At 41.8% G+C, this 22,027-nt stretch overlaps 1 protein-coding gene across 1 annotated transcript in view; it reads left to right on the top strand.

Moving 5' to 3' along the window:
- The first annotated feature begins 393 nt into the window (after positions 1 to 393).
- Positions 394 to 22,027, top strand: part of aplp1 (amyloid beta (A4) precursor-like protein 1) — a 32,464-nt gene continuing 10,830 nt past the window's right edge. The window contains exons 1-3 of the mRNA XM_070834643.1: positions 394 to 645; positions 19,900 to 20,079; positions 21,142 to 21,271. Coding sequence (XP_070690744.1) covers positions 514 to 645; positions 19,900 to 20,079; positions 21,142 to 21,271 — 442 coding nt within the window. The 5' untranslated portion in view covers positions 394 to 513. The remainder of the gene's footprint in view (positions 646 to 19,899; positions 20,080 to 21,141; positions 21,272 to 22,027) is intronic.

Below are 22,027 nucleotides of genomic sequence, written 5' to 3'. Positions count from 1 at the left end.
GTTGTTGTATTCTATCTATCTATCTATGTGTCTATCTGCACGTGTCATTTGTCTTCTTTTGCATGCTTTTTCTTTGTGTGGACCCCAGGGAGAATTGGGATTCAAATAAACCAGGAATAACGAATAAAGAACTGACCTTTTGGCAAATCTATTTAAAATTCACAAGCTGTTAAGTGGCGTCAGTTGTACTTTTTTTTTACTTTTTTTTTTTTTTTTTTCCGGGTGGATTCTCCCTTTAAAACAGACGCAGAGTCACCCAGCCGTGCATTCTCAGTCCACGGCCACCAGATGTCTCTCCTCCCTAAGCCACAGCGAGGACGCCACGAGTAAAGTGTGCGATAAACACCCGCAGAAACAGGGCTTGGTTCTGTCAGACTTCATCCACAGAAAATCCCAGGCTGCCATTGGAGAGCCCGCTGGCAAGAGCGGACGGGACGCAGACGCAGGAGATATCGCAGGAAGGCGCCGACGATCGCAGTGTCCGGCACTTCAGCTGATGTAACCAGACAGCGTATGTTTGGAGTCAGTTCATTTACAACAGCAACTTCTCGAGAAAAAGACGCAAAAGAAGGCGAGAAAATGGGACATACCGCAATACCTATATTGATGGCTGTATTGTCCTGCTGCGTGTGGGAAAACATCGAGGTAAGAGCAGCGCAATCTGGATCATAATGTAACGATGGCGCACTGTCATTTTGCTCTCTGTTAAGCCGGTTGTCGATGTGACTCTTGGTAGATAATGCTGTTTTTTTTTTTTGTTGTTGTTTCTTTTTTTTTTTACTTCATGTCGACATTGTGCCAGCCACGCATTCAAACTGCTTCTATCTTCATATTGCTGACACGCATCCTTATCTGGGGCAGGTCTAATTTGTAAATGCATCCTCCAGCACCGTCCTGTGTCAACAAGAGTGATGACACACAACGTCCGCAAAAAAAAACAAAAAAAACGCAGCCATAGTGAAAGGATATTTTGAAACGCGTACACTGCTGTAAGGTATAAATGGAAGCCCACGCGTATATAGGAGGCTTCGTGGAGATGTGGTGTGCAGTATATTTGGCTCGCTGCGTCAAGTCCGGGCCTGTAATCGGACGTGAAAAATGTGACAGAGGCCTTTTTGCTCCGTGGAAGGATGGAGATCACATCTCGTCTCATCTGGCCTCGTCAGATGAAGAATTCAGCTCGCATCCGTCCTTTTTAGAGGAGTGGTGCAGCTCTTGAGCAGGATGGAGTCATGCATATTCAATAGCTGTTCTGTGTTACATTGGGTCCTCATGAAGGAACGCTGAATAGATTAGAAAAGTCTCCATTTAATCTCACAGTGAGAATCACGGATTTGAGCCTGTGTGGCGGATGAGTCATTGCGAGATTTCCAGAGGATCATTTTCCCCTTCACATGCCTCTCTATCTTAACATGATGTGTTTCTAATATTCTGTTCATCCAAAAGGGGATGACTTTGAGAAATCATTAGACGTGCACTATGTGAGTGTGATCTAGAGGATACTGATGAGAGCTGTGGGGTCCGCCTATTGGCATCTGTCTCCATCAATAGGTAGAGAGTAGATAGTGAAAGTCTCTTGTACAGAGGCGACAGATCAATGAGCCACCAGCTGCTCCCACCTCCCCTCCTATTTCATCACGACTTACAGCAGCAGACCCACAGTTTGATGGACTCGACCTTTTCTTCTCAATAACTTTTCACTCATTCATCATCCCCCGCCGGTGATATAACCGAGGCGTGAATTCAGGTTGGAGCATTGGCACTAGTGTGTAGCAGCAGGGTGGTGTTGGAGGTGCGTGTGAACGTGGAGGGGGAGGAGGGGAGGATGAGTCATAATGTCCCAGTTGGAGATGTGCTTCAGGTCAAATGTACTTTTCCACCAGGAAGCGAAGAGCGAGCGATGCAGCAGCTGAGTTCGGCTGCGGAGCATCTCAGCTGCTGGTTCAGGGTCTCCCTGAGTTCCTAAGAGGATTTCAGAGATGTTTATTTATTAGCCATCTTCCACAGTGAGAGTGTAACAGTCATGAAGCCTCTCCTTTCATTCTGAAATAATTTCACTTCTCTAAGAGCCTTAGTGGGATTACTGCTAGCTGAGGAACAGGCTTTAGCCTCATATAAGGAGACCTGCCCATGAAGGTTTACGCTGAAGATTACACTGTGAGAGGGTTGGCTGGCTGGATTACACTGTGGTATTAGTCCTAATAAAACTGTCAGCTTCCCTTAATTTACTCAACATTCATTCAGCCGAAATGTGTGAATTGGACAAATTTGTTTTGATCTCTCTTTCATAGTGTAATATTTGATTAGACGTTATCCCAATGCAATGCAACAAATTCAGAGTATAATCACACTTTTACACTCAAATTTAATTTCCAGACAGTGTTCTGGATTAGTAGAGCCTCAATCATTTTAAGCTGAAATTCAAATTCAGCATCATCCTGCGCTGTTGTTATGAATGGACTGACACACTGATAACAGGTTGTCTCATGTGCCAAGTCCAGTAATGGCTTCCCAGGTATATTGGCTGTTATAGCACTGGCTGCACCTCAAGCATTTAGCTAATTGGCTAATCGACACTGAGCAGTCCACATCCTGATGCAAAGGTCATGTGTGAAGACATGATAGACCACCATCATGGGCAGCCTGTATGTTTATATCATGCAGTCAGAGATTTTGCTGTACCATTTATACCATTTTAGCTCTTCCTTTAGCATTTTGGGGCCTAACAGGTCATTCTTGTAAATCACAGAGTAGGACTGCTTTATGGCAGCATTAGATTTTTTTAAAAATGATTTTTACATGAATGTGATGAAGCACTTTGATTTGTCAGGTATGATAGTCGATCAGTTCAGCATCAATTAATATTGATATTTGACTATTATTTTGTTAATTATTTAATCAATCGGCTGGTCTAAAAAATGCCAGGAAATAGTGAAAAATGGCCATCACAATCTCCTAAAGCCCAAGCTGACATATTCAGGCAGCTTGTTTTGAAAATCATAGGAAAACCAGCAAATATTCGCATTCTGTAAGGTGGAACCACTCTTTTTTTAGTGTTTTGCCTAAAAAAGTTACTTAAGTGACTGTTTGATCAAAGTGGTTGCCAATTATTTCTTTGTTGATTAACAACTTGATAATGGACCAATTTTTTTCAGCTCTCATTATGATATGAAATTGCATATATGCCATTATAGAGGATTCTATCCCTACTGCACACTATTATGGTGTCTCATTGGAGAAACTGGTAATGGATACAATGACCAGACAGCCATGTCTTATCTTGGCTGATCCAGGAAATTAGATAATGTAACAAATCCAAAAACAGTTGACAAATTTACGTCATCCCGTGGTATAATTTGTCATACCACTCAGGCCTGCTCTTTCAGTCACAATGAAATTGTAAATACTCACTTATCAACAAAGAATAAAGACAGACTGCAGATAGTGAGCTACTGAGATATAGCAAAAGCTCCACACAGGAAAATCTGATTTAAGAAAGTAATCATTGTGCTTGTATGTAGCCATATTTGATAAAAGGGCAGCTAGGGACTACAGGTATGTTTGACTTTAGTCAACCGGTTCTGTATTTATCAAGATAAATGATGCAGTGTGAACCAGAGCCTGGGCACTCCGGTTCAGAGAGGCTGCAGAAGAACAGTAGTGGCAGACCCCGAAACAAACCTGCTGTACATACATGTTTCAGGAAATACAAGCAGTCAGGGAATGTGCGAAGGAAGGAATGGGAGGGAAAGGGTGGAAGGATAGGAAGCACATTTTAGTATGGCTGAAGATTAAATGAAAATGGTGAGTCACAATGTCCACCCTTCCGACCCCCTTCCCCTCTCACCAGCACTGCATCCCTACAAACAGCAATTTCAGGCCTTGTGCTGGAATACAGCCATACAGATCCATGCACCTCCCACCCCATCTGCCCTTCAATGCAGTAACACAAGAGGATTTGTTTGAAAAAAAAAAAAAAGATAAGGACAACCAGATCTCTCTCAAACACAAACACACACACACACACTGCCCTACACTCACTTAATTAATTTTAGAGCCAAGAGATAATCGGGTTCCACTAATGGATTCCCGTGTGCTTGCTGTTCTCTACTATATCCGTGTGCCAGTGGGCATAAAACGTACCATTTTATTGTATGACATGTTTTCCCCCCTGTTCTCCTTAATCTTGCTTCCTTTCCATGGTTTTGAGTGCAGCACATGCACAGGACCTGGATTAAATCCTGCAGAGTCATTGTGAAATGAGAGCTATACCGGAGGACAGGAGTGCTGTAAACGTGCCTTTGCAATCGAGCTGTTACCAGAGGTGGCAAACTAATGAGTGACATAAGCTCACCCCTTCGGCCTTTCCTGCACTCCACGGCATTGAAACAGTGCATGTGTGCTGTGGTTCAGAGGGTTATTCAGGGGGTTTTCAGTTCTATTCTCAGTCTGAAGAAAGTATACATTGTGTTTGTGTCTCCAGGCATGAAGATCATCCAGATTTTCTGTTGAAAATAAATTGACATTAATTGCACATTTGCACAGCATGCTCCCGATAGGTTCAGGGAGGCTCTGCCAAATCCTGATCTCAATGATTCAATCTTGTCTTCCGGCCTTTCTGAAATGTTTGAAATTATGCATCTCAGTTGGAAAGGGAGTAATTCCCACTCCAGAGTTTAATAATGTTTGCTTGCAAGGCTCATCACTTTATGTCATCACTGTAATCTATCATGCATAACCTGATGTGCTGCATTTGATGAGTTAATTTCTTTGGCTTCTCAGACTGCAGGACCATTTCTAGGTTACATATAATCAAGGAACACCATAAAAAAGAATTTAGATTAAAGCTGCTTTAGGTTTCTCAAAGATTACTTTCCCTTTCATCAAGTTACTGACACATGTAGATATATGTAAATTCATGGGGCGATTTCAAGCTTTGGATGGAACTGTGATTCAGATGTGTGCAAGTGTCTTCTCTGTGTGTTTTTCAGATGTCCTAAGTTTGTCCAGGGTCACCTAGAGGGATAGAGATACTAGAATAGCCATCCTGATCACATCCAGCTGTGGCTCCCCTCAAGAGTCTTGTGGGGTCGAGATATGAGTAAGCCTAATGGGTTGGATTGCTGCTGAAAAATTTAATGCCAGGGCGAAGCGAGATGTTTAGTCCTGCCGCAGCCAGTGGGAGGCTTCAGAGGAGCCCCCCTCGAAAACATCTGCAGTGTGGCGATAACACTTGTCCTCCATGTTCAGGAGGAAAAAGGGAGAGTGCGGTGAAAGAGATTGAGGGCTGGTGGAGAGAGAGGGGATTGCCCTGGCACAGCGGATGATTTGAGAAATGGAGAGCGTGAGGGTGAAGGAGGAGAGAGAGAGAGAGAGTGTTAGTGATGTAGAGCATGTAGAATGTTATGTGGGTTGCAGGATGGAGTGCATGCTAATGGAGGAACCCAGCCCTATTGCTACTCAGCTTGGGCGGCTGCGAGAGCATAGAGATCCATCTCTGTCATGTACATGTATTCACAGGTGGCCTTGAAATTAGACAAGAGGGGGACAGAGGCAAGAAAAACCCTGTGGCCAGAGTGGAGCACTGAGTTGTATGAAAGCAGGACTGCAAAATCTAATTTCGTTAACGGCCTTGGCTGCAGGGTTTGAGTGAATTTGAGCTTGTTGCGTCCACTGAGACTGATCAGGCCAATATTAATATTCTACAGAAGAACATTGGAAGCTGTTATGCAAAGAAACTGAAGTAATTTTTTTGCAGGTGACTTTCGGTTCGCCATTATTTGCACAACATTGGCTAGAAAACACACAGCTCTATTCTTTTTTTTTCACCAACAGATGAATCCAGAGGTAACAAAGGTACACTGGTATCGGTGGGTAGAAATCATTCACAGACGCACAATTAGGTCACACACATACACAGATAACTCAGAAGTACACACACAGACGCACACATTCACCACACACTTGCTGCTTTATAAAGATGGCATGCTGCAGAGTCTGCATCAATTATTGAAGGCCGTGGAAAGGTCTGGGCTCTCGCTTGTCGACGGGGCTTTGGCACTTGTCACGCACTCTCTCAACGCTCCAATGCTGTTTTTTTTTCTCTTCATGCTACCTGGTTTTTGCGTACCCCCTCCCCACTTCCCTACCCTCCAGGTCCACTCCCTAGCCCCACTCCACAGAGACACAAACACAAAAGAAAATCCCCACGCCCCACGTCTCCTCCTTGCCTCGGCCCCCCTCATCCCTCCTCTCTGTCTCAGCCCCAGTCTCTTCTGTTCTCCCCTGCCACATCCCAGAGGCACTCATTACCCCTCCCCTACCCACTCCCCCAGACACTGCTCCTCCATCTGCCTCAGCAGCTTTCAGTGGCCAGTGACATCTTTTCACTTTCCTTATGATTGTTCTTGAATAATTCATGCTCCAAACCTTCGTTTTGTTATTTTTTTCTGCATTCTTGGTATTTTCAGAGTATTAGTCTTTATTTGCATCTGCTGGTTCTCTATCTTTACTGCACTTTACTAATGAACTTCTGCAAATGTTTTACCATCAGATATTTTGTGAATTTTGTGTTCTAATTCGCCTGTTGATTGTAGCCGATTAATTGCATTTCCCAGAATGCCTTTAGACAATGCCCAGACAGCTGGTGCGAAGATGTTGCATTCAACAGTGAGGTGTATGCTTAAGCAGTAAAGTTAGCTTGTTAATACTGTAAGGTCTCTAAGTTTAAGCACAACAACGTATTGCGAGACATTTTCTTTGTTCTATTTTTGAAAATGAGATTTGATTTTCCCAAGTATGGCAACCAAAACCACAGCCAGCAGTTGTTTATTTACCAGTGTTAATGTGTAGAGGATTGTACACTTCCAGCAAAGGAGCTTCAAACATACCCACCCTTCCCCTGAGACAAAATGTTCCCACAGCAATTGACTCGCTGCTCAGTGTACAGCAACCCCGGCACAGATTCTCCAAAGGCTGCCTGCAATTGACTCTGCCTCTATTTTATACAGTACACACAGATGTTGTGCCCACAACAAACAAACAGGTATAGATGATAGATAGACTCAGGTGCTGCTGTGGCTGCTGTTAATCATCAACAATACGATTCAGCCAGTGATGGGGAGAGACAAATAGTATTTCATTCTGTCCCCATCTTAGGGCCATTGTGCTCGCCAAGGCCAAGCTGTGCCAGTTAACGGCCAATACTCACCCAAGCTTGGCTGACAAATTGGATACTGCACTTGAGTCTAGCGGTGGTTTGGAGAAAGAATGTAATAAAAGTACAAAGCACAAATGGAGGTTCCAGGCCCCGGTGAGGGGTCTTTTGTAGAGATTGTCTCAATGATTAAACCATTTTCCTTTCAGTTGGACAGTCTGTGGAGACTTCATGGCCTGAGGAAATGAGATAACACTAATATTTAATCTACTGAGTGATTTTGCAGCACAGACTGGCAGACTGCACAGCCAGCACACATTATCTCACCAGAGTGGCCTGGTCTAAAATAACACTGAGACGGCTAAAGCAAGACAGGACATGTCAGCCTGACACAATCTCAGTTACCATTATTATTTTTTGTCGGTGGATTTGTCAAACTGTGCTTTCTAGTGCTTCTGGAAATGTCAAGTGCTTCTGTTAAATGTGACGTATACAGACACAAAGGACGGTGATGAATAATTATTTATTGTTTTATGATAAGTACTACAGTTCCTTCAAGATGAGTATTTGTTAAAACACTGGCTAGAACAGCAACACCCTGCTACTGAAGTTAAGTGATTTATCATGTACGTCTTGAATCAACAAATGAATCAAAGTTAGCAGTTAGTATGAGCGTACTTGAAGTCAAGGAAGTACAGACAAGCAAAATTGAAAGATAATCAGCTGTGTTGTAACATGTAGGCTGTGGCCCTGTACCAGAGGAATCAGAGGGACGTGACGAATCATTAAGTCAGCTACTGATTCACCATACTGAGGTTTACCGAGGGCAGCGAACGAGCAAGAATGAGATCATCAGAAAGAATAAGGATACAATGCTGTTAATAGTATTAGTCTAATAGAAGTCAATACTACATTTTTTAATGTGGTATATTGTATCAACTGTATACATATTGTTAGTGCCATTGATTATATTATACTTTATTAATATATTCATTGATGAATCTTCACATTGTTTGAAAAATCTATGAAGGAATCTATAAGGGAAAAATGTCCCAGATCCCAAGTTATCCATTTAAAATATTTTGATTTGCCCGACCAACCAACCCAAAGAGTTAATTTGTATTCATTATTCACAAAAGTAGCAAATCATCACATTTGAGAAGTTTTTTTTCCATTTTGCTTAGCAGATAATAGAGTTTGGCACCGTTCACATTTGAACTGATACTGGTACCCATACTAGAACCCAGCAGAACCTTTTTTCAGCACTTTGCTTTCTCTGTACTTTCATCTTTCTTTCAGTTGTAAAATATAAATCTAAACTTTTCTATTTCAACATTGTTCTTTGTTTAGAACATTTTTTACATGCCACACAAAATGCAGCGAGCATTGTCCGCTTCAAGTTTTGATAAGCGTAGCCACACTTGGGGCCGCTTTTGGTTCATCTTTGCACTGACTGTGTTGGATTTGAACACCTTGCTGGGGTGACCTAGTCTCCCTCTTTGCTTCTCTCTCATGTAAACTCACCTATACTGTCTCTTAATTAAGGTTGAAGGTCAAATGCCACCAGGTCATCGTTGTTGCCATCGTTATTTATATCCAGATGAAATAATTATTCATTGAATTAACTGTTGTTTCTACTTCTTTATAATTAGACATTACTGGCATAGTAGAAATATTTCAAACATTTTATGAGAAGTTTTTGCTTGTTCTGAAGAGATACAACAAGCCCGGCAATGCATAAGTAATTTAAGTGGTGTGTAAACAACCAACAGACAGCAATGTGGAAAGCTAACCCTAACCATTAAGTCAGCAATCAGAGAGAGAGAGAGAGAGAGAGAGAGAGATGCTTGAAATTCTGTAGGGAACTAGTTGCTACGGTAACAGGGAAGGTAGCCGGCTCCTGTGGGTGGCGTTACCACGGCAACCACCCTCAGTGGCCAAGTGATGCTGAGAGGGAGAACGTAGAGGAGCTTAAAAAAATGTGTGTTTACGGGTTCGATGGGAACAAGTGAGACAGATGAAGAGGACGGCAAGCGAGCGGAAGCTGATGCTAAATGCAGGAGGGCGACACCAGCCGTGCCGCGCACTGTTTCATCACGTTTGTCTTTCGCAGAATCTTGGTTGTTTTGTCTTTGCTTTGTACAAGTGGCAAGCCCGTCCCAGCAGACCAAGCATTAGCTGTTTATTCTGCTGTTCATTAACAGAGCACCTCATTACCATGAACAGTAGGCTGTGCAGAGCAGCATACTCTCTGACACTCTCTCTCTGGGAAAAGGTTATCCCTTCAATATGTCTTTGCAGTTTGTTGGACTAAAACTGACCATGCTGGGCTCTTTTATCACCAGTGGTGTACATTTTGACCCCTCACTGGGAGTTAAAGACCAGTTTGTTCCCACTGTGGTGATGCCACATGCGTCTGAATTAAAGCAATAAACCGACATGTTGTAAAGTTGAGTTATGTATTATATACATGCCATTATGCTTAATGCGGTGCATAATGAACGGTATGTGGTAAGGTATCCGCCACAAATTAAAAAACAAGTTATTGCTTTTAATTTTCTGGTCACACGCCCACCTCAACAAATACATGTAGGAATAATAATAATATTAATAAATGCACGCAGCCACACACCACTCTGCCCCTACCTTACGTTCTCTTCATGAGGCTAAAACAGCATACATACTGTGTAACCTCAAAACCTCATTTCCATAAGATGCTTCTGCTAGACAGGCTCCCAGGAGAGCTGGCACGATGTGATCAGGATTGTATATATGCATAAGCAACAGACGGAAAGAAAGAGATATATGAATGTTTTAACCCCTATTCCTGCTCCATACTCCCCCTCCTCTGTCACCCCCACTCTGCTTATACAGGATGTTACTCTATCTTCAGCTTAAAGTCTTGTTTTATCGCTCTGTCGCTACACATGTACATTCAGTCTAGCAAAGTTTTATTCATTTGTCAATTTAAAAGACTCAATTAATTACAATAGTAAAAAGCAAGATATAGAATACAGCCGAAGAGAAAGAGATTAACATTTACATAATTGTAAATAGAGGTCATATGTTATGTGTCCTAAAGGACGCCTGAAAAGAATATGAACTTGACAGAAAAAAAGAACTGAGTTTTTCAGTTCCAATGCAAATCCGTGTGCTTCAAGATGCTGTTAGTTTCAAGAAAAACACGATGCAGTGTAGACAGATCTGTAGAGGATACACATACCGACAATGTGAAATACTCAAAAAGTGCATGAAGTGACAGCAAAGTAAAAGGAGAACTGCGGGAAGATATGACATGCGGATCCAAAGGAGAATACCCAGGAAGAAAGGCTTCAGTACATATCGGCTGCAAAGACAACAGAGTCAAACGCAGAGTGAGGGCTTGAGAGGCAGGAATGGCTCAGAGTGTGAGATAAGAAGGAAGCAAGGAGAAGCGTCAGATCTTATTGATGCTGGCTGCCTGCTGTTTGTCAGGGAGACCATAGAAAGACATTCTGTCCTTAAGTGGATCAATTATTCCAGTCTTTTAACCTAAACATGCCCTCATTTAGGCTCTGAGATTGCCGTAATCTATTTAAAACTTGCTCAAGGGCATTATGTTGTTGCTTTAAGACCTCCAGTCTCATCTCCCCCTGAACAAAATACACACTTAACCTCACTCCGCTGTAAAATAAAGTTGCTATCTTTATATATGTCCTCAGTATGAAAGTATTGAAAATCATGTTACTGCATAATCTCCATTAACCTGCTAAATTCAGGATTTGGTTCCAGGGTGGATTAAAAATTTTAGAGATCCAGCTCAAAGCCATTTAAATGTTGGGTGCTTATTCACTCAAAACAAGCAACAAAAAAAAAAATAAATATGATAATGTGATGATTTTATGTATTTATGCATTTTGTATCATTGAAATATGCTGTTTCCGTTATCAGAACCAAGAGGTTCTGAATTATGTGGGAGAAAAGGACATGATAGTTTACAGAAAATAATTGTCTTAGTGTTTAATATATTTCAGCTGTGACAATACAGGAAATGCACTTGCTAATAGAAATTTGAACCTTTCAGTCGCAGATGTGACTCAAGTCTTTTGAATGGTTTTACCATATAAATACAGATTTGGAGAGCTTGTTTGCATTGTGTCAGTCTCAATCTAACTGCAGAAAATCCCTCATTCAGTGGCAATTGTGTTGACATTAGGATATTTCAGATGGACCTGCAGTGCTCAAATATCCACTAAGCCTTTGATTCCTTCAATCCCCCGAGGTAGCTCTTCAGCTTGAAATCATATCTGCAGGCACACAGTGTTTGGCATTAACATGTTGGCATTCCCATGCTGTGTTGCTTAACTGTGAAGGAGGTTCAGCAGTGTTACGTAACAGCAGAAATGCATAAACAATGCTACCAGACTACAAAATCTTTTTAGTCGGTCTATGTGGAAAAATCTGGTTCTCACAGGCGTCTCATGTTTTCGGACACTCTGACGCAGTTGTTGTTGTCTCCCACAGATCTGCAGGAGGCGGTGGCATGTAGGGGAATGTGAAAATGACAAACGATGCTTTATGTTTTTGTCTTTTCTGGAGAGAAAACATGCGCAGTGTGGCGTCATTATAGTGCGTGACTCAGAAGTAGCATTTGTTGAAATGTGGGTGGAATAGAGAGGAAGAGTTCAGCCTACTCTATGCAACACAAGTTTCACAATCACTTGTCTTATTCGGAATATTGCCTAATACACCCTTTCCATAGAACTGGGAACACCACGCATGCAATCAATTTTGTGTCTGTGGGAGTTTCCTGTTTTCTTCTTTTGATTACATTGGACTTTTCTGACAAGTTAACACGGATGCAGCTGAAAGGCAGGATGCTTTAAAAAAAAAAATCTCACAGGAAACATTGCTATAACAACATTGCCTGCACGATGGAAGTAAAATTCAGGTGCATTAGTGTATGAGAAAGAGAGAGGCTGGATGTGTGTGAGCATGATAATTATTATGGGTCATGTGAGTCCCATCCAACACAGGAGAAATCTCTGTTCTGGTCGGTATGGGGCTTCTGTCGAGTCCCATGGTGCTATCATACATCAGGGAAATCTGTATCTAACTAAGGTCATGTGATTTTCAGGAGGAGTTGGCGACCTTTACAGAGGAGAGAAATCAGTGTCTTTCCTATTCCCCAGCTGCAGCAGCTTGTGGACTGCTAGTTGGAAAGACATAGGCTAAAAACTAAAGGAAGAGCAGGGCACACAGGGCTATGTATACAGACCTCAGTGGGCAAAGCTCTGAGCAAACATATCCCTAAATAGCCACAATCATAAAATGGGTGGCACTGCATCCAGATCTATGGAGTCTCTTGCAGTGATGCCATCTGACATGTCCTGTATTTTAAGCTATACTTGAAATCAAATCAAATATTGGGAACTGGCTGTGTCTGCTCTTTCAGACCTAGATGAACCCTGGTGATTATGGGGCCATCTGCTCCCAGTGTGCTCAGCTGGAGGCTGGACCGCTGTAATCTGGACTGATGTAGCCTGACTTAGAGTAGGCTATGATGTTTGCACATCTTTGCAACCAAAAGCCTCTGTCATAATAAGTACTGAAATTAGGTATTCTGTTTAGTATTCAATAAGTACCTTTACAGCTATATGTGGTTTGCAGTAGGAAGAAAATATAAAACACAATGCAATATTTTCCACTCTGCTCGTCAGTCTCTTCTGAATAGAAAATTAATGGCTTCAATTAGCCATTAGTCAGAGATGTATAATAATGAGTGTCAGTGTGCAGAGCTAACCTGCTCTATCCTCCTTTGTCCCCTCCTTTGCACCATGAGAGCCTGGCAGACTAATGTTGCTACACTCTAATAAGTACACGCCACACCAGGAAGAGGCCTGATGGAGCCCATGAATAATTAACCGACATGATTGCAATGATGAATGCTCCCAAATCTATCTGGCCATTTAGCACTGGCCTAGGGAGGGAGGCCAAACAGCAGAGTGTCAAGCATTGTGTGAAAGGGAGGGAGACGGAGACAAGAGGGATATCAAGGATAGGGCGGCTGGGGTGGATCAAGCTCAGCCTTGAGAGGAGGTGGAGGGAGCGGAAAGAGCGGAATATAAAGAGAGAGAGAGAGGGAGGGGCCCCGAGAACAGGAAGACACCCACTATTCAGCCATCTGTGCTGCAGACTCAGAGAAGCACAAAGACATGTTCAGGAAGGCCTGTGTGTGTCTGTGTGTGTGTGTCTGTGTGTTCCACACGTGCATGGGTAATGCATTGAGGAGGCCTATTTGTATGTGGGTGTGTTCCCTACACAAGAGGCCCGTCCACAATGTTACACTAACCAATTTGCACAGTATAGAGATCTCTGGAGGTTTAATAGAAACTAATTGTTTTTCACTTGCATGTATCACCAACATAATATAATGTATGACTTGAAGTATGTAAATTCAACACTTGCAGTATAGAGTGCTGCTGCCTGGAGGTTTGATACTTCATGACTGCTTCCCTTTTCCATGCACTTTTCAAGTAGGTGAAGGTGTGCCAGAACTCCTGCTGTAATTTCGTAACTCTTTCATGCCTGTTAGCTAAGACCTATTTTATGTGTTTAACGCAGTTAGATTGTCATAATACAAAGACAGTTGTCAAAGCAAAACCCTGATAAACAAACTCATCCTGGAATTTTACAACCTGTTTTGACTTGATGTATGGTAGTTTGATTACATTGTCAATGCATGGTGTATTTGGGTAGATGGGATATCCCAGAACCCTGTTGCTAAACAGGGATTAGCTCCTCAGGGGTCTGATGTCTGTAGTTAATCAGCAGGTGTCAAGCAAGCTTGACAAGCTAAAAACAAAATAAGTGTGCACTAAAGCACTTCACACATCTGCACATGTTGCATTAACACAAATACATGTGCACAGGACATGAACTTATAGATAGATAATTTAGAGTATGTAAGATAACAGGACATATAGAACAAATGAATTATAGAAAAATGAAGCTCAAAGAAACATTAAAGGATACAGTAGAATAAGAGACGCAATGTATGCAAGGGAGTGAAAATGTGTGAGTGATATAAAGGCGAGGTGACTGTGGTTAAACACATAACATGAAATGTTGCTTCCTGCACAGCAGCACTAAAAGACTCTGCATCTCCTCGAAGCCTTTGATGCATTTATGTCATGGCTCTCCAATGTACAGCCTGCAGAACTTGTAAAATGTGACAAATGATGGGTGGGCTCCTCCTCTCCACCTCTACTGCTCTGGCTTGCCTGCCAGGGCCAGAAGATTGCATCATTACAGAGGATGAAGTCATCCGGCAACATAAGGGCGGAACAGGTGCTAAAAATTTAATTAGAACAGGGTGGAAGATGCTAGGGGAACATGCTAATGTACTGCCCAGGCCCTAACTCAGCTCTGACTGACAGAAGTATTTGTTGCGAGATCATATCTGCTCTCATTTTTGGTTGCTGCAGCATAATTTCCTCTGCTATACAGATACCTGTGAAAATATGATAACCCATTATTACATCTGCATCAGATGTTCCACAACTTCTGGTCCAGTGCACAGTTTTCTCATCTCTGTGGGATCACTTAGTTTCCTACTCAGTTTTCCCTGCAGTGGGCAACTGTGGAGGTGCACCTGTGATTACAAAGTGAAGCAGCACAGTCCGTATGCAGCAGATAATGGAGAAGAAGAGCTGAGAAATACAGAATATCAGGGGAGCTAACAGACGCAAAGAACCTGGTGAAACGGCAGAAAGCCAATCGCTTAATATCACTGGGTCGTTATTAATGATACAGCGTTCTCTGCAGTGAGGAGCTGTCAGGCTTCTGGGCCGTCTGCCTGTTCAGCCTCATCAGCACCAGGACATGATATGTGGGACTCAGGATGGTTGAACAGCACCACTTAACCAACCTTGAATCCCTCGCCCCCTCCATGCTTGCAGACCGTACTGTATTAAGATGCTTCAGTACACTACCGTATTTTCTAAGACACAGAGAGCAGTTTTGCAGCCTTTTACTGTAAAAGAAGCATAATTGTTGACAGATTGTAAAGCATTATTGTGAAGCCAACTGGATCAGCGAGCCTCAGCTCCTGATGGAGATTGGAAATGTTCAGAATCTTCCACTTCCGTGCTCACACCAAGAGTTTTAACTGAGTCTAATTGGCATCAAAATGGAAATTGTGTACCACCAAGACACTGAGAATCTTTCAGGCAGTCCAAAGGGAATTATAGCTATAAATTTTTGAGTATTAAACATGGACAAAACAGCTTAATCATGGCACAAGAATGCAATTCATTCACTGTAGCAAAAGCTATTTTTAGCAGTAAATGAAAGCCTAATCCTTCGCACAGAGGACTGTTGTCTGTGTCTATTTAATCTGTATCAAATGAACAGAAAAGTGTCTACTAAAGACTAAAAGCATTGTATTGTCCATATTTTATTTTTTGAATTTTTGTACATTGCCTACCTTTGTAGCTGCTCAGGGTATTTGCACCAATGTGGTTTCCTAAGCGCTTGGCTATCGGGTCGCCCCACTAGAACAACACCATGCTCACAGTGACGACGTTAGCATGCAGTTAGCGTGTTAAACAGGTATAATGTTTACTGTTTTCAACATTTTAGTTTGGAGTGTTAGCATGCTAACATTCACTAATTAGCACTAAAGAACAAGTTCAGCTGAGGCTGATAATGTCGTACTTTTTGCAGATATTTGGTCATAAACCAAAGTATAGGACAAATTAGGAATTCAAAAAATTAAAGTATTAGGAAAATTACAATGCACTCTTTGGGATCCATGAATGCCACAATATATAGTGATTTAGATATTTTAGGCTTAACCAAAGTGGTGGACCAATAGATGGACACTGTTGTATGGTTAAATGTATTATTTAATATTACCTTTTCAGTGAGGTTGCACTTATTGGTAATAGATATAGGAGAGAATTTGTTGTGCCTGTGTTTGGTCTGTGTGACCCAAAGCTTAGGAAATAAAGTAGGTGTGTGCAACAGAAGTAAGTGTGCAGACATTTGGATAGATATACCATAGCCAGCAAGCTACACATTAACTTCTCTGCTCTGTTTCTCTCCCTCTGTCTTCTGCAACCTCTTTTCCACTTGACCGTCTTTATCAGGTAGACTCTACTCTTGGTTGACTGACCAATTTGCCATTTAAACAAGATTAGCAACTTGGCAGATCTTGTGCAGTTCTGTCCTGGCTGGGCAGGTTGGATATTGGAGTTGATTTTACAGTATTACTAAAGATATGTGATCTTGGCCTTACGAATGATGGACACATTGCCTTTATTTGAAGTGAGCAAAATGTACATTATATTGTAAAAGATATATAATTTAGTGTAATACAGTAATCAAGGTTCCTTTTGAGTAAACAAGATCAAATAAACAAAGGAAATGAAAACAGTATGGTACTTTAAATAAGTACAGTCAACAATAACATTCACTGGAATGAAATCGGGCCTCTATCGTCTTGCCGGATGTTTCCCAGACTCCTTAGTGTTGCATTAACTGATCTCCCACATCAGCGTGTGTTTTTATGAAAAAGAGGTCCACCTCCAGTTTACATGAAGCACTTCATAAGTAAAGATGTCAAATACACCACAAAATACATTTCTATCCAGCATCTGATGCCATTGTTCTCACTATTTTGGGTAGAAATAAAAAGGACTGATTCATACCGATGACGGTCTCTGTTATTGCTGTGAGAATACAATGACACAGTACAATGAAACACCTACAAAGGCACTGTGTGGCATTCACACAGCGGAACAGAGTCCGTGTGACGTCAGTTCTTGAGTGATGTTTATCTGATGCTGTCACTCTGTCTGTCTGTAGTGGCGACCAGTGTGTGGGGAAGGAGATCATACTCCAAAGTGGGTCAAAAACAAGCAGATGCCGTGCTTCCGTGGAGGAAGCGTACATCATAAAACAGTATTTCTTATTGAGGTTATCACAAGAGGGAGATCTAATCTGGTCCCAGATCAGGCTGGAGATTGGGTGTGCAGCCTTGCCGTGCTGGAGGTCAGGGCCTTAGGCTCCTGATGGACTACTATTGATTGGGTGGAACGTGGCGATACAGTTGCAGTCGCTCAGCATTGATTTTCTGCAAGTGCAGTAGTGGAGAGCAGGCAGAATGAGAGAGCCGGACCAAGGGGATCTGCCAGGTTATCTTCTCAAATATCCGGAAGTTTTTTTTTTTTTCTTTGTGCCACTGACCTTCCCTGAGTCAAAAGAGATATTTCTATTTAGACATTAGCTCAGCAGCTGCTCTAGAAAGGCTGTTTCAGCAGTGTTTTCTTGTGCTTATCCAACAATACATTTAACCAATGAAAAGCTCAGCTCATCAGTCATTCAATATTCATTTAAAAGAATATAACTATAATTATTACTGTGAAACTAGAAACAAAAAAATGAAGTTAAACATTTTTGTCTGACTGTTAGTACAAATCATCTCAATATTTTTTGAGAGCATACTGTAGTTATTTTAGGTGTAAAAAAATATGTATTTATCATACCTTCTGAGCAGCCATTGTTTCCATTGTTTTTTACCTGTGGGGAGATCATTAACTTGCAGGGACTTGAAACTTCCCTGAGATAATTCCCTTGGGGACTCATCTCAGTGAAGATGTCAGCAAGTGCTGACAGCCAAAGTTTCAGAACTGGCTGCAAAACAGCATTGTTTTAGAAAAAAAAAATCAGAACACAAACAGTGGGAAATTTGTACGACAAGAAAATCAATTTTGTTAGCCCGAGAACCATCTTAATCTGCCAGCTGTTTTATTTGTTCTGGCAGATATGTCTGGCCAGTTATCCAGCAAACCTGGCCTAGATCACAACCATTTATCTACTGTGGGGTGGGTTTGATACAATGACTGACAGAGGAGCAGTCATCTAGGTTCGAAACGTTCTGTTGAATCCACTATCTGAACTGGTCAGTCTCTAAAAGAAGTGTGCCATACTTCCAAGAGGATTTGATAACATCACACATTTTGGTTGTAGGTCCGTCGAATTGCATCCGGAAGCATTTTGGCCTGTCGAAAATGAACTAAGAGGTTCAGTGTTAGACTACAATTTTGTGGCAATTAGAATAAGGAATAAGTTATGTTCAAAGCAGAGAGAGGAATTTCTTTTATCTACACAGAATTTAAACTACGGCTATCATATTATGATAATAACTGTAGAAAACATGTAAAACTAAGAATTATATTTACAGTGAAAGTGTCTTGGAAATAAATAAATAATAAATTAAAACCGTGGCCTATTGGTAAGGAGAACAACATTCATAAATCTTAAAAAAACTGTGCTTTGGGAAGTGGTCAGCAATAATGAAAAGTAGATCCGTAATTTGTAACAAAATCTGCTAGGACATGCAGAAACACAAACTCCTCTTAGCATAATTATAATGCAAAGACTGCTCAGGGCTTATTATATTTATTGTACATTTACTCAAAGGGTTTTACATATTTATTTTATTCTGTATGAATTTTAATTAGGACTTCAAACACTCAAGCTCTGGTCGGTCAAAGCAGGGCTTCCCTTTGATCAGGCGTCACTCTCCATATTTATTCTCCTCCATTTCTTCCCTTTGGGCAACTTCCTTCTAATTGGCTCAGCGTCGCTCGTCTTGTCTGTCGTCAGAAGCTCTATCTCTCTGTCTGTCAGTGCAGATGAAAGGATATGAGCTGTACATAGGCTCCAGGGTGCGGGATGCCTTTTTGATGAGTTTCAGGGTTGGACAGTAAACATTATCGCATGCTCTCTGCCATGAATGTTACTGTCAAATGGTGCACTGAGAAACCAGCATCTTTTACTGACCTGCAGGAGTCTGTGTGCATGTCTTTTGTAAACAACTCAGTTTTTGCACCAGAGATGACTCAGACATTCAGTGGAACATGAAACTTTTGTACTTTCTTATGATTCTTGAGGGCTCACTGCTGTCTTGTTTTCTTCTATCTGATTTGTTTGTTGAGGTAGATGAAGACCTTGTCTGTGCTGTTTATAGAGCGTTTTCCTCCCTATCTAACCCCTCCCCTCCTTTATTCCTCCCTGGGCTCTCTCCGTCTCTGTGCTGTGTGTTAATGTAGTGAAGTGGCCCATCGGTCAATGAGCTTGTATTAACACCTGACTCCAAGCCCTAGCTGCTGTTTGTTCCTCTATGTGGGGTCCCCTGGGCCCTCCCCCAGGCAGAGGCACCATATCCCGTGATCAATAACAACATCCTAGAAGGCCACTGGAGGAGGGAAATGAAAGGGGGGGCAGTGTTTTACATTCTCTTGTATATTTGCTATACACCTTCTTTTTCATCCATCACCCATTCCTTCTTTTGTCAGCTGTCAGCAAACAGGAAACATCGGCCGCCAGCTGATAAATCAGTCTTTTTATTGGCTCTTTTTCTCTGTTATTCACTTCATGGTTATTTCAACACACTTCTTTGGATCTTGCCTGAATTTTAGGTTTCCCAATATTCTGTCCAAGCTTGCAGGATACACTCAATTCTCCTGTGCATTACATCCCTTTTCCTTCCTCTCTTTCGATCAGTCTCTCGCTCTCAGTCTTGCACCCTTACACTCTTGGTTTAATGTTGGATAGTGCTGGAGTGCATTTAGGAATTATCTGTGGTCTACCCGGCCTGGATTGGATTCAAACACAGTATTATGTGCCACTGAGCTTGTATCGACTCCTCCTCACCTTGCATGTGTCTCTCTCCCCACTTTTCCTGTGCTCTCTAGGCTCTGGCCATGACCGAGGTGAACGGGCCAGGCCCCCAGGTGACAGAGCCACAGATTGCCATGTTCTGTGGCCGCCAGCTCCTGCACATGAATCTACAGACTGGCCAGTGGGAGCCGGATCCTCAGGGCCGCCAAGGCTGCTTCAAAGAGCCCAGCGAAATCCTGTCCTACTGTCAAGAGGTACGATCCTGAACCTTGTAAAGGAAATAAATTAAACATAAACAGCTGTAATGAACAGCAGTCTGGATCAATACCTCTAACAGCAGCATTGTTAAAATTAGAATCACCCTTAATGGCAAAGTGGTCCGGAGCTGGTTTTGAAAGAATTTAGCATGAAATCAACAAGACACAATAGACGAAGTAGGAAAATCGAAAAGTAAAATTATATATTCTTTTTTTGGTTTGTCCAACATCTGTCTTATAAAACTATATATTTATCCATATATAGTGAAGTGATGGTGGCGTGTTGGAATATTTTTGATATTTCCCCTGTGCCACCATCCACTTTTCCTCCTCTTGTTACCTGATATGTGTACTCTTAAACATCTACTGTGAGGTAATCAATGGTACACATATTCTCCACACACTCTTCAGAAATATTTATTTGCAGTAAAGGCAACCAGGCGCCATCTGGAGGTCAAAGTAGTTATAGCTGCTACTGAGAGCAGCAGCCATGAGCCTGAATGGACTGTAATGCGATTAGCTAAGACATTATGCATCTGTGATGGCTTTTACACAAATGCCTCCCTTTTTTTTCCTTGGTATTTTTGAGGAAATCATTTTAGTGTGCATTCAGATTCTGGGCTAGCTACATTTCTGCTACTATTAAACCTCATTATGAGTTCGTGGCTTAAATTAGTGGCCTAGATTTTAAATGAAAGTAGTCAGATGTGAAATTGGAAATAGTGAAAGACAAGAATGTTCATTGAAATGATAACTTCAGTATGCCATGTTGAACGTGGCTTCAGACAAAGGCCTTACACAGCTCTGTGTAAGTAGTTTGAGAATATGTTGCATGACTCTTTCCCTTGTTAGTCCTTTCCCCACTGATTGTGTCCCCCCCTCCCCCCTTCTTCCCTGATCCTGCTACTTTTATTACATCATTCCCAACCAATCCCTGAACATCTACTCTAACCAATTTTTCCCTGTCCACTGCTCCTTTTGTCTCCTTTTCCTCTGTTCTATCCATCCATCTACCTGTTTCTGTGTCTCGGCCGTCTCTGCATGTACCTGTGCGTCCAGATGTACCCAGAACTTCCGATTTCCCATATAGAGGAGTCAAAAAGACCTGTCACCATCCCTTCCTGGTGTAAGAAAGGCTGGGGCCACTGCCAGACACACCCCTTCATAGTCCTGCCCTACCGCTGTCTAGGTAAGAACAACACACCTCACTGTCATTAGATAATTACACTGTCAAGAATACTTATGCCTCTGTTCCACTTAATATTATGGCTCAGTCTGACTTGACTAAAGTCTACTCGCCTGGAACCCCTTTTTTTTTTTTCCATTTGCAAAAGTTGTGGATAGTACCTACAATAGGTTTACATGTCCTGTGTGGCCTTGCAGAGAACATACCTTCTCAGTTTGGTTGGTTAGAAAAACATAAAGAAGCATTTTTTAATATTTTTAGATTGACTGTGTGCTCGAGGTCATGACACATATGTCATAACATTAAGATTCATGATAGTGGACAGTGGAAAGTGAAAGGAAATGTGGGGCAAGAGTCAAGGGACATTGCAGTTTTGCATCGTTGACCACTAGGGGAACATAACACTCCTATGCGAACATCTGGGGAAACAGCTTATTCGTTGGTTTTCAGAGTATTAGATGAAAAGATCTATACCACTCTCATGTCTGTCTGCTAAGTATGAAGCTACAGGCAGCAGCTTAGCTCAGCACAAAGATGGAAAAAAGGGGAAACAGCTAGTTTGGCTCTGTCTAAAGATAACATAATCCACCTAACAGCACCTCTAAGGCGCACTGATTGAAACTTGCCATTTTTACATTACAGCATTCGTAACAAATAATAACACTTACTGACATCTGTTTTTTTTTGTGGTATTGATCTTCTTATCTAGCTCTCAGCAAGAAAGCCAATAATCATATTTCCTAAGATGTTGAACTACTC

This window comes from Pempheris klunzingeri, chromosome 8 (assembly GCF_042242105.1).
Source record: "Pempheris klunzingeri isolate RE-2024b chromosome 8, fPemKlu1.hap1, whole genome shotgun sequence".
Classification (NCBI taxonomy): Eukaryota; Metazoa; Chordata; class Actinopteri; order Acropomatiformes; family Pempheridae; genus Pempheris; species Pempheris klunzingeri.
The sequence above is the reverse complement of the archived record's forward strand: the minus strand, read 5'-3'. Positions and strand labels throughout refer to the sequence as shown.